Source organism: Dermacentor variabilis, chromosome 3 (genome assembly GCF_050947875.1).
Source record: "Dermacentor variabilis isolate Ectoservices chromosome 3, ASM5094787v1, whole genome shotgun sequence".
NCBI classification, from domain to species: domain Eukaryota; kingdom Metazoa; phylum Arthropoda; class Arachnida; order Ixodida; family Ixodidae; genus Dermacentor; species Dermacentor variabilis.
The window spans coordinates 171,281,231-171,294,488 of record NC_134570.1 but is presented as its reverse complement, the minus strand read 5'-3'; the positions used below and the strand labels follow the sequence as shown (position 1 = coordinate 171,294,488).

The following is a 13,258-nucleotide window of genomic DNA, read 5'->3' as shown; positions in this document are numbered from 1 at the left end:
TATTTATTGGTTATTCTATATCTTCCTTTGTCTTCTTTTTTATCCTTTCTTAGACATTTCAAATTTTTTGTCACATAGTCTATATAACATTTGTACTTTGCGTATTGTAAGCATGTATTTATTTCTAATTATCTGTTACATTAACCCCGTGTTCTTTGACATGTGTCATTCCTATGTTTCCATAACGTGTCAATTACTACATATTTATTTCTTCATACACTGTATCGGTTTCATTTGCTTGTGTTTTTAACTTCAATTATTGTAAGCAACTTATTGTATTTGTTTATTTTTTCATTAACTTCGTGTTTTCTGATGTCTGTCGCTGCTATGTTGCCAAAATGTATTAATTCATGCAATGTTAAATTACTAATAGGAGGTCCCCCTGACAGTTCTTGTAACTCCGGACATCCTTCTGTGCTAATGATGAATGATGAAATAAATAAAAAAAAGAGACAAAGCCGGCAATATCATTACTAATATGGATGAGATAGTTCAAGTGGCTGAGGAGTTCTATAGAGATTTATACAGTACCAGTGGCACCCACGACGATAATAGAAAAGAAAATAGTCTAGAGGAATTCGAAATCCTGTAGGTAACGCCGGAAGAAGTAAAGAAAGCCTTGGCAGATATGCAAAGGGGGAAGGCAGCTGGGGAGGATCAGGTAACAGCAGATTTGTTGAAGGATGGTGGGCAGATTGTTCTAGAGAAACTGGCCACCCTATATACGCAATGCCTCATGACGTCGAGCGTACTGGAATCTTGGAAAAACGCTAACATAATCCTAATCCATAAGAAAGGGGATGCCAAAGACTTGAAAAATTATAGACCGTTCAGCTTACTGTCCGTTGCCTACAAACTATTTACTAAGGTAATCGCAAATAGAATCAGGAACACCTTAGACTTCTGTCAACCAAAGGACCAGGCAGGATTCCGTAAAGGGTACTCAACAACAGACCATATTCACACTATCAATCAGGTGATAGAAAAATGTGCGGAATATAACCAACCCTTATATATAGCTTTCATTGATTACGAGAAAGCGTTTGATTCTGTCAAAACCTCAGCAGTCATGGAGGCATTACAGAATCAGGGTGTAGACGAGCCATATGTAAAAATACTGGAAGATATCTATAGCGGCTCCACAGCCACCGTAGTCCTCCACAAAGAAAGTAACAAAATCCCTATAAAGAAAGGCGTCAGACAGGGAGATACGATATCTCCAATGCTATTCACAGCATGTTTACAGGAGGTATTCAGAGGCCTGGAGTGGGAAGAATTGGGGATAAAAGTTAATGGAGAATACCTTAGTAACTTGCGATTCGAGGATGATATTGCCTTGCTTAGTAACTCAGGGGACCAACTGCAATGCATGCTCACTGACCTGGAGAGGCAAAGCAGAAGAGTGGGTCTAAAAATTAATCTGCAGAAAACTAAAGTAATGTTTAACAGTCTCGGAAGAGAACAGCAATTTACAATAGGTAGCAAGGCACTGGAAGTGGTAAGGGAATACATCTACTTAGGGCAGGTAGTGACCGCGGATACGGATCATGAGACAGAAATAATCAGAAGAATAAGAATGGGCTGGGGTGCGTTTGGCAGGCATTCTCGGATCATGAACAGCAGGTTGCCATTATCCCTCAAGGGAAAAGTGTATAATAGCTGTATCTTACCAGTACTCACCTACGGGGCCGAAACCTGGAGGCTTACGAAAAGGGTTCTACTCAAATTGAGAATGACGCAACGAGCTATGGAAAGAAGAATGATGGGTGTAACGTTAAGGGATAAGAGACGAGCAGATTGGGTGAGGGAACAAACGCGAGTTAATGACATCTTAGTTGAAATCAAGAAAAAAAAATGGGCATGGGCAGGACACGTAATGAGGAGGGAAGATAACCGATGGTCACTAAGGGCTACGGACTGGATTCCAAGGGAAGGGAAGCGTAGCAGGGGGCGGCAGAAAGTTAGGTGGGCGGATGAGATTATGAAGTTTGCAGGGACGACATGGCCACAATTAGTACATGACCGGGGTTGTTGGAGAAGTATGGGAGAGGCCTTTGCCCTGCAGTGGGCGTAACCAGGCTGATGATGATGATAATGGTTAGAACATTGGGCCGTTTGCTAGAAGACGGATTCAATCTCACCAACAGTCACACACTCCTTTATAGCCTCATGGATGTACTTCACCCACTTTGGAGGTGGGTTGAGTGTGTACGATTGTGTCACAGTGTGCATGAAATCACAAGTTTGTGGGAGGTACAAGTTATAGGAAGGTCACTTTGATAAATAAGTATGTGCAAGATTACACATGCATAGAAATGTCACAATCATCACAACCTATTGCATACTTAGACAGTTAGCAGTGCTATGTTTTAGTCTAGTTTTTTTTAATTTACTTATGCTCAATGGCTGGAGAAACATTAGCACATGCAAAGAATCCTCGAAACGGAATTCTGTGACACTCTGCACATGAACTATGCGGTTAGGCACGGGGGAAAGGGGGTGGGTCAAGTGCATAGTTTCACCGCAGCATGGTAGGATGTTTAGCGGGGCAGTCAATGAATAAATTTTTGCGCTACGTGTATGTTTAGTGTGCTCTACCAACTCTGACATGCCAAGGAAAGAAGTGTGTAGTAACTTTCACATGATTATTTACATTTCTTTCTTGGTGCAGAGAAAGGGCACTTTAAGCCATACGGGTTCACTTTATGGTGGAAGCCTTAGAGTACCTAGAACAGCTACTCGTGACCTGAAGCATCCAAACAACAGGGTGATATGAATTTCAATGTGGCAAAGCATGCTGTGTAAGTCTTAGTTTTTATTGGTTAGCTTAGCCTGCAGCGAAATAATAAAAAGCCATAAATTTCTAGTAGCTTAATCACGAAATGCTTAAGTTGTGCATGTTTACGTGTTTTCTCCACACCACATTTAATTTGTAGCTTTTCCTCTAGATGTTTAATACAAATGAGCTTTCACTTTGCTACTTATTTAATTGAAAATTGTTGCATGCTCAACAGTGTTATAGTGTAGTGGAAGTCAGTATGTGGACAAAGCATGGAAAGGTTTATTTAGGTGAGTGCTCTACACCAAGTTATACCAATTGTGAACTTGAAATTATTTTTATCCCTCAGATATGTCACCTTTTCATACCCATTTCATGTAGTGAAGCAGGTTACCTTTATATAGCTCTTTTAATCAGCACAGATTTCTCTGCTACATTAAAGTAACATTTCGATGGGCTACACTGTCGTACACTATAAAAATGTGCTGTATTCTTTCAGTCAAACAAACTAAGAATAACTTTGAATTAATATTGAGGCTGTTTTCAGGCAACATTCAAAATGCCTTTTTCTAAATGTTCACTGAACATCCATGTAATACGCACAAGTCTTGCAGCGAAATGTCTATGGGATACCCAGAAAATGTTCTAGAAAAAAAAATGTATGCATAGGGCATGCAAAAATGTAATCTGGATGACTGAATTGTGTTACAATTCTTTAAAGTATGCTCAGATTAGGTACAGGGGCCCAATACTTGATCACCCATGCAACAGTGAAAGACAATCGAACAGTAAATGTGTGTTGTGCTTTTCGAGTTTATTGCAAAACAGTGTAATCTGGACTTGAGTGTTGGGTTGTTATAGAGTGCTGCCCTTTAGCATGAATTTTTTAAATGCTCTCTCTGTTCATTTGTGTTCATAACCAATAAAAATTGTAGACAAAGCTATACCTTGCCGTACCTCTGACATTGTCCTACAGGTACCTTGGCATTGAACTTACAACTCATCTTTCCTGGAGTACACACATAACAGCTATCTGCGCAAGAGCTTCGAAAACTCTGGGTTATCTTCAACGGAACTTGCGTAAATCCCCTGCTACAGTTCGTAAATAAGCATATCAGACTTTTGTTCGCCCACAGTTAGAATTTGCGTCATCTGTATGGTCACCAGATCAAAATTATCTAGTTGATATGCTAGAAGAAATTCAGAACAGGGCATCGCACTTCATCACAAATAACTACGAAAGAACTTGTAGCGTGACCAAGATTAAAGCAGATATTTCGCTCCAGCCACTTGAAACTCGTCGCACGATAAGTCTTCTTTGCCTTTTCCATAGATACGTCCATGGTAATCGACCTCATGTGTTGCCGCTTGAAGTACCAGCGCGCACGTCACGTCGCCTTAACAATAGCCATAGTTTCATGCGCATATTTGGCAATACACTGTCATTTAATGCATCAGCACTGCCACGTGTCATAACCGTATGGAACAGTCTTCCTGATAACATTACGAGCATAACAGATCGTGACGCTTTTTGCGAAGAATTGCAAAGTTTCCTGTAGAAACATTGTATAAGGATGTTATTTACCTGCTTTCCTTCCCTGTTTCTCACATTTGTATTTTTGTGTGCATGAGTATATTACTGTGTTTACGCTCTCTAAACCTTAGCCTAGACAAACATTTATTGAGCTTCGCTTTACTTATCTTGTGAATGCCTGTATTGATATTTATACTGTTTACCCCTATACTGCTTTACTTATCTTGTGAAAGCCTGTATTGATGTTTATACTGTTTACTCCTGTTGAATCACTTTGTGTCCCCCCCTTACCCAATGCCCTTAAATGGGCCTGTAAGGTATTTTAAATAAATTTTGACAGTGACAAGCACCTGATCAAGGAGGAGTATTTAAAAAGACTCGCCTAGGAATTAATTGGCACATACCTAACGTAGTTAGTGCAAAAAGAAACTTGTGTGTAGGCTAGTTTGTTCTTGAACATGGAAGCCAAGTTGTGCTGTATAGCTGATGCAAAATACTCCTAAATAAGAATGCGAAGGCACTCAAGATGGTGCACAATCATCTTCTGTGTTTCATATTAACTATGCAGTGCAAGTTGGTTTCATAGCAGGTGAGTGTTATGCATTTGCAAAAAAAAAAATTATAGCTTATATGCTGCATTGGCCTGTTACATACACAATGCCAGCTTTGCAAGAAAATAAATATGTATAATCAATCTTTTATTGGCAGAACCATTACAGCAAAATATACAAGTCTGATTTTCCATCTTAGACAATAGTGTAATATTTAGATAGAGGTACAGACGCTCCTGATGACTTGATGGTAGTGTGAATGCATGCAGCTGGTACATCAGTGGACCTGTACAAGAGGGAAAAAAACGCAGGTGAAGTACAAAGGATTAAGAAGAATCTGCAACTTGCACTCTGAGATGAACATGTCACTGTGCAGCACATGCCATGTACACAACAAAATTTCAGAATTAGGAAGAATCTTGGTCAAAATGCGTAGCTCGTTCATGTCTTTATCTATCATGACTACTCTGCAAGCAGATACAATGAACGGGTTAAACTCTGCAAACTTGGCAAACATAGCCTCCACAATTTCAGTCGTTTCATTTTGCAAAAAGGCATCACACACAGGTCTTCCACGACCTCCACCATCTTCAACCAATATAGAGTACAAGATATAGCCTTCAATGTTTACTTTATATGTTCCATCAATAAATAAAATTTCTGGGTACTTTTCCAAAATCTCACGCATGTGCGTTGTCTGAAGTAGCACAAATTACAGGTTATTTGATTATTTTCATAGTGAATGACCCAGTTTGGATTATTTGCTAACAAGGTGTCTATTTTTTGTAAAACCATTTCTCCGTGAGCCTGCTCGTTGCGAGCAGGCTCACGGAATAGGAATATAGGAATAGAAAACCTTTGCTTGTAATTGTTAACATCTTTTGTAGTTAATTTCTTGCCCGTTTTCTGTTCGACCAAATTTTTAATATACTTTGGGCCAATATTACATTTGCCAAAATCAAAGAATTCTACCTTCTCTGCATCGTTTAGAAGCCTGCTTTGAGGATACAAGTTATAATACTTCGTGGCGTGATTACGCTTAGCTTGCAGCTTGGTTATTTTGTAGTGAAGAGTAGGTGATTTGCACAGGCTTACTGAAACTGCCATTTCACAACCAGTACCATTGTATGCTTGCTTGGGTCGCTTTCCTGTGCCTCTTGGTTTTATAGCACGACCATGAACACAGCTATATGAAATCCCTTTATACTCAAACTCTTTAGATACTGTTGCAAATGGACTTCTATGAGACCTATTTATTGTGACTATGTGCTTGCCCTCCCTGCACCATTCATCAAGGCTTTGCCTAAAAGAAATAAAATTATCAAATGTTGCATTTAAATAAACTCTACTGCCTCCCCCATGCAATAAAGTGACAGTGTTAGGAACTCTGGTTGTGTTAGCACCAGCTCCTTCACAAACAGCCTGGGCATCAGAGCTGGCAGGCCTGCAGCTGGATGTCAAAGCAGCCTCACAACACCTATGTCGCGTGGGAGCAATGCACACAGCTTTGTCAAGGTCACCAGCCTCTGTGCCAGGATTGCTCGTCATCTGCCCTCCATCTTGCATTGTTTCTGACCTACAGCATTTGCAGACAATGACCTCATTTGGAACACCATTTATGACAGGTCTGCACTCAGCCATAGCAACTACCAAGCAGTCTTTATTCTACCTGCTAGCCACATGCTGCACCTTGCCAAAACTATCACAAATGGCGTCATGAGGGGCACTGGCTTGTCCTTCAAGCTTGCTACTAGAGACAGCAGAAGGAGCAGACTCAGACTTTATACTGTCAATGCATGTCTGTTTCTGGCTTACAACTGCTCTCAAAGGTGAAGCGAACTTCAAGAACTTGGCAGCTGTCACAGCAAGAACTTTGCCTTTCCTGTCTGCAGCCAGGTCACAGCTCCATTCTTGCTTGTGCAGTGCTGCAGCCTTCCGCCTCCTCCTCGATACTACCAGTTTCCACTCCCTCTCGCCACAGTGGGAGACAGCCTCTGGCACAGCTGCTTCTTGAGCACTGGCCTCTCCTTCCCCCACATGTGAGCACACAGCAGGAGCACTCTCATGCTTTTGTGTGGCTCTCCTAGTTTTCCAGACACAAGTGGTGCTTGCACCTCGACCAGGGACCATTGGCTCAGCAGACCTCCCCTCGGCTTTTCCCCTACTTGGTACACTTGTGCCATGGAAAGTGGGGGAAAGCAGGCTGTCCCAGGTGAACCAAGCCTTGCTTCCCTTGCAACGGACACGGACACCGCCAACAAGTGAAAATCCAGCACCTTGAAGGGTTCTGGTAGGCTGGTTGGTGCCGTGCCTCTGCAAGGGAGCAGTGCTGGCTTTCCAGACAGGAGCTGGTGCTGTGGAAGGTCCACTTGCTGCTTGCAAAGAAATTAAAATATGCAAACCAAGCGGGGGACAGTCAGCTTCGGAGATGGCATGGATGCTGTCCTGCTGAGTCCAACTGGTCTATGAAGAAGGTGCCTGGGTCTCCTTGTAGGACTGCTGGATGCGGCTTCTCTCCAGATGGATGGACAGGGTGCAGGCCCCCTGGTACAGGAAGTCTGCCAGCACCTTGTTACCAAAGCGGCTCGGGTGGACACCATCTCTGCTCAGGCAACTGGGCCAGTTGTTCACGAGACCACCCAGGAGTGTGTAGCCGCACTCGTGGCAGTACTGCATCAGGGCTGTGTTAATCTTTTCGTAGTTATCATTCAGGTCATGCAACCATGAGGACTGAGCTTCCCATGAGCTGTACTGATTCTGCCCCCGAGGAAGAATGGCAGAAAAAGCTACATGCACCATGGTATTTCTCTCAATGATCCCCTGAGCGAGCTGGCGATACTTGTCCATGCACACGCTGACACTGTCAACAGTGTTGTTAGTGCCAACGTGCACAATGACATCAAAACCAGCTAGCTTGTCAGCAATCATTGACAGCAAATTGACAGCAAATGCTCAATCCTTACTCCTCTATGCGCGGCAACACTGACAAACTACGACGCGATGGGAAATACTGGTCCGCGTATTTCACCATCGAGTCACCGGCAACCAAAACACGTGTCATGTTGCAAGCAGCGCAATCTAAAATGACACCTAGAAGAAAAAAAAAAGACTGCGAGAAAATAAATCTGAGCTTTTTCACAAACGAAAGGAGGCTACCTTCTAGTCAGCACTATATATACGTTAAATCCGAGAAATCCGCGCTAGGGTTGAACAAAGCAAGCGGTCGCGAACAAAAGGACAGCAAGATCGGCAAATACGCGACTAACACAATCAAAATACCATCAAAATACTTATTAGAATAGATATAAATAAACCAGGGCCCGTATTCCAGCACAAATGATTTCGCTTCTGCGTGGCACTGCTAGAACCGCACACTGGAGCAGGTGCAAGCAAATCGCGTTGAGAGCGGCCGGTGAACGGTATATTTTACACGCTGTGATTTCACTTGCTACCACGTGCTTACACGTGACGTCGAGACTTCGGCGAGTGTGCCGTCGGACCTTTTCGTGGCTGTAATTTTTCGACGTTCGTAGGTGCCGGACTTTCTTGCGAAATGGGACGCTTGGCGTGAACGCAGATCTTCAGACACGTCTCAGTGGCTTTTTTCGTATTGATACCGTAATAACTTCAAATAGGAAAACTGCTTCGCGAAAAGAGTTTTGCTTTGTTTTCACTGAAGCGGCGCTAAATAAACCACGGCAAGAATAATTCAGTCTTCCATTTGGTACTGACAAATGCGACCGGAGCCTTCGACGCGATGCGTGCTTGCGAAATTGGAATTCGAAGTCAGTATGAGCAGAATTCGCAGCTGTGCTAAACATAATGCAGAGTCACTCCTTGCGCATAGATATGTAAGGTTTCCGGAAATTTCGAAATGAGAAAAAAGAGGCACAGAAAACGACCTTTTTTGAAAATGTAAAAATATTAAGATTAAATATCCGCATAGTAATGGTAAATATAAACAAACCTCCTTGAATAACAAGTTATTGATAAGTGCACTCGGTAGTACGACATAGACACTTTAACCTTCCTTGTAATAAAGTATTGAACTTTCGGAATGTTCACGGTATTTTCCAATGCCCTTTACACCATTCCAAGTTATCACGTTTCGACAATGGCCATGGTTTGGCGGTCAGGGTTGTCTGAATTAGGATAGCGATTTTGACGAATTGGCCTAGTTGATGGCGGGAATGCAGCGTAAAGGATCAATGGACGGGTATATACAGATGTGCGCTCAGCGGAAGGAGGTAATTTATCAGCAATATGGAATGGAACGCCAAAAGGCATTCAAACGGCCGTAATGGCTAAACACACATGCCTTTCATAAAAGTGTTCAATGAGGCTAAATGCTCATAAGGAATACTAATTGTAATGTATCAAGTGCGTACATTTGAGCCCACGCATCACGAAACATCGTTGTCTAAGAAAGAAATCTGCTTCCTTTCGTATTGCGACTGTACAGAACAAACGCTGACTACCACCAAGTGAATTTTTATTGGACAAAGAACACACACACACATGTGTGCGTGTGTGTGTGTGTTTATGAACTTTGATATCGGAAATTCATTCCTCAAGCTACATGAGTGGCACGCGCATTTGGCGTTATTCAAAACGCAGAATTCAGCTAACAGATTTTTGCATACAGATGTGTTAACACATTGCTGCTGTTTCTAGTACTGGTCGATCAGGCATGTGTCTACCACACCTTGTGGAACAAACTTCACACACACACACACACACACACACACACACACACACACACACACACACACACACACACACACACACACATATATATATATATATATATATATATATATATATATATATATATATATATATATATATCGGCGGAATCGAACCGGCGTCATAAAAAGGCAAGCAAATTTATCTGAATGTGTCTTGACACGAGCGGCCCCTTATCGACTTCGCGGCGCCGCGCCGTTGAATGATCCAGCGTGTCCAGAGGGAACGGCAAGAGAGGAGTCAGACGGCATTCACGTCTCATACATCACGTGTCTTCCTGCTCGCAATACGATGTGTCCTCTACTTTGCTTCATTGCTAGTGGTATTCGCGTGAGCATTCATCGTGAGACAGGTTGTGGCGTAATTTTTTCACAATTCGTTTTTAATGCGGTAGCATTCTTAGGGTCCTTGACGGACTTTCCGGGGGGCTAGCTTTCGGCCTATTTGTGTATGTCGCTAACCATTTGCGCGCCCACCGGGATCACTGGGCAGTCCATTCTCGAATGGGTAGTGCATCGGGCTGCCCTGCGGAGGCATCAGAGCTGGAAACCAACAGTGGGACCCACTTGGATCACTGAGTATGTGACAATGTGTACGTATGTGCCACTCTTCAACGAAACTCTTTTACGCTGACATGGGTCACTATAGATGCGGGACCGGGTAGGTACGGCTCTTCAATGAAACTTTTTGACGCCAACTTGCGTCACCGGGTATGGACCAGCAGGAGTGTTCCGTTCTTCGATGAACGTCTGTGATTATAAATTGTGTAACTATGTATGTTCCACTGGCAATTTGCCGATTTAGAATGACAAAAAAAAAAGACCTTTTAAATTTCTCCGAAGCTGGGTGGAGTCGAATCCACGTCGCGAGGGTTCCTCAAGTGGAGTAGCCCAACGCTTTAGCATGCTGCGCCACAAGTGCGCTGGGTGCGGGCCGCATGAGCGCGTCTCACGCCAATGCTCTGACAAGTTGTGCCACGAATGCACTGGGCATGCGCCGCTCCGCAATGAACGTCTCGCCAGCTTGGGTCACTGAGCATGCGCCACTGGCTCTGCGGCCAAGCGAGGCAACAATTCTCATTGTTCGCAGGCACCAGCGCGCTGCACTCCTGGTCTCGGAGGCCACGCAAAGACTTCTTGACAGTGTGAATAGATGGCGCGGTGTGTCTATAAAAAGGGCGAGAGAGAAGCCCGTTTGCTGCATGACGAGTTTCTGAGCCTTCGCATGCACCCGCACGTCATGCATTTCGGAGGCTACGCGCAGGCTTCGCGGCTGCGGCGCTATAGATGGCACCGAGTGTTCTAAGGGAAGTGCGAAAGAGGAGTCAAGCTGCAGTACATAAGTCGTTTCCACTGTGGTAATACGTCGTGTCGCTACATGTAGTCAATACTAAAAGCATTGCCGTCGACAGTCATCATGAACTGAACTCTGCCGCAAATTTTTTTTTATTTGCTCCCGGGAGTGGCACTGCTCAGCAGCGTCAGTAACGCCGCTTGGGCCAGGTCTGGGAGTCTATAGACAGAAGGTAACAAGATGTACGAAGAAGAATAGTAGTGAACTAGAAGAGGTGAACTGTAGATGTAGATAGATCGCAGCACACGACTGCACAACCTAACATGCACAAGACCTCTGCCGATCCCCGCTTCAAAATCTCCGTTGACGTCATCTTCAGCACGTGCACAAGGCATGCACAAGGCGTGCGCGGGATCACGAGTGAGAAACTGCCATGTGTTGACGTAACGCCATGACTTCGTGACCAACACGTGTACTGGGCGTGTATGTGGGGTATGCCGGGATCATTTTTCAAATATATCAAGCAGTTCAAATAGTCGAACAGGTTGGTGGTACTTGAGTGGATGCTGTATAAACGTCAAATAGATGGGGAGGTCCGACATAATCAATAATAGATGTACACATGCACACTCACCAGGCAAAAGACTGTATACTCAGCTCCAGCCCTTCATGACCTTTCACGGAGTTCTGAAGTAACCATTCGAGGACTCTTAGGCAGAAAATTTCCGGGTGTGTCAAGGTGTTCCTCAGGAATACGCTAGCTCGGTAGTTATTGGCGAGTCCCGCTAGCCGTTTTTTCAAGCACAGAGGTTTTCAGATGTGTCATCACTAATTTCGTGTAACCACTCAAGATGCTAACCATTCCCTTGGCCGCCGAGATGGGGCAAAGGCGCATGAAATTATAGAGCGGAGTAGAGAGAGACCCGACTGGACACCGAGACCACATTCAAGTATACGGAGATGAGGAACGCATTGATCAAAGTTCCGCTCCATTTTACGGAGAACAGGCAGCATACAAATGGTCTGCATCCGCCGTTCTTAGGGCGCGGGTTCGAATCCCAGCCGCGGCGACTGCGTCTCGATGAAGGCGAAATGCAGAAAAGGTCCGTGTACCGCGGATTGGGTGCACGTTAAATAACCACAAATGGTCAAAATTAATCCGCACTCCCGCACTACGGCGCGTCTCATAGTCATATCGTGGTTTGGGTACGTGAAAACTCACATATTAAATTCATTAGCAAATTGTCTCACACTACTCCATTACCTACTGCCGAACTTTACGCAGTTCTCGCTCCGGTGAAATTTATATGTTCACAAAGACAACTCCGACAATGGGCACTGCTGAGCGATAATGAAGCGCCGCTAATGTCAATAAGAAACAAAAGCTTTTTCTCAGCGAATGATGCTTAAAATATATGCGATACAAAAAGCTTAGACTATTGGTAAAGACGGACTGCATAATATAGTACGCCAGTGGGTACCTAGTCATTGTGTAATTGCGGAGAATGATGCTTTAGATGCTTTGCGCTATTAACAAAATCTGCGCCCTAAATACAATGGAAACTTGGCTTAGTAAGAGAACGCAGTGTTCCACATTATTCAGGACATATTCACTTAATAAGTTCACCATAGTGGTCAAGGTCAGTCTAGCGCCATAGAAACAATATTACATATATTACGGCTCAGTATAGCCTACACGAAGAGCTTGTACAGGATCGGAAAAGCTAGCTAAGAAGAATCCGAGGAAGATATAGAACACCTTCTTTTACACTGTAACAAATACTCAGGCTGCCGCCAAATGTTGTCACGAAAATGAGATATTCTTGATAGAAGACCGCTGTCGCTGGAGACGCCTTTGGGTGCGTGGCCAACAGCCTGAAACAAATGAAACGCAGGCAGCACGTGTTTATGTAGAAATTCTTGATGGAACGAGAGTCGCGGAAAATTATTAGACATTTAGAACAGGCTGGAAGGTGTCGGACTTCTGAAGAGTCGCAGATACGATATATTCAGACGTGCGGGCATCGACGTCTGCGACAGTTGTGGAGAAATAGATCTGAGAGATGCAACCTTGTATGTTGATTGCTTATTGTGGGTTCTTATATTATGGTACGGAGTTTCGTATTTATATTTTCGTGGATTCTGTTTTCCTCATTTATAAATTATTATTTCTTTTTCTTCTCACGGTTTGAATTGCACTTGTGTTCTAGCTTGTGAACTTGAATCACTAACTAGCAGTTCTTGTGCTACGAGTTGTGAAATACTCGCGGGGAACTCGTTTTTGAATACATTTGTATCGCGATGGCTTTGTTATCACAAGAGTGTTCATCTTTCTGTTGCATGTCGAAGCAGAGG

The 13,258-nt window shown here is 43.6% G+C and overlaps 1 protein-coding gene across 3 annotated transcripts; it reads right to left on the bottom strand.

Annotated features, from left to right (window-relative positions):
- Positions 1-4,994: 4,994 nt before the first annotated feature.
- Positions 4,995-8,128, bottom strand: LOC142576518 (uncharacterized). 3 transcript variants are annotated; one of them, XR_012826861.1, is made up of 2 exons: positions 6,742-7,260; positions 4,995-5,150 (listed from the first exon to the last, which is right to left on the bottom strand). XR_012826861.1 is itself a non-coding variant. In XM_075686668.1 (2 exons), exon 1 carries the CDS (start codon positions 7,790-7,792, stop codon positions 7,328-7,330), a length of 465 nt encoding a protein of 154 aa, XP_075542783.1. In that variant the 5' UTR covers positions 7,793-8,128; the 3' UTR covers positions 4,995-5,150; positions 7,267-7,327. The 3 variants fall into 3 exon arrangements, 1 of the variants encoding a protein (XP_075542783.1); XR_012826862.1 differs by having other exon boundaries at positions 7,141-7,260; XM_075686668.1 differs by lacking the exon at positions 6,742-7,260 and adding an exon at positions 7,267-8,128.
- Between the last annotated feature and the right edge of the window lie 5,130 nt (positions 8,129-13,258).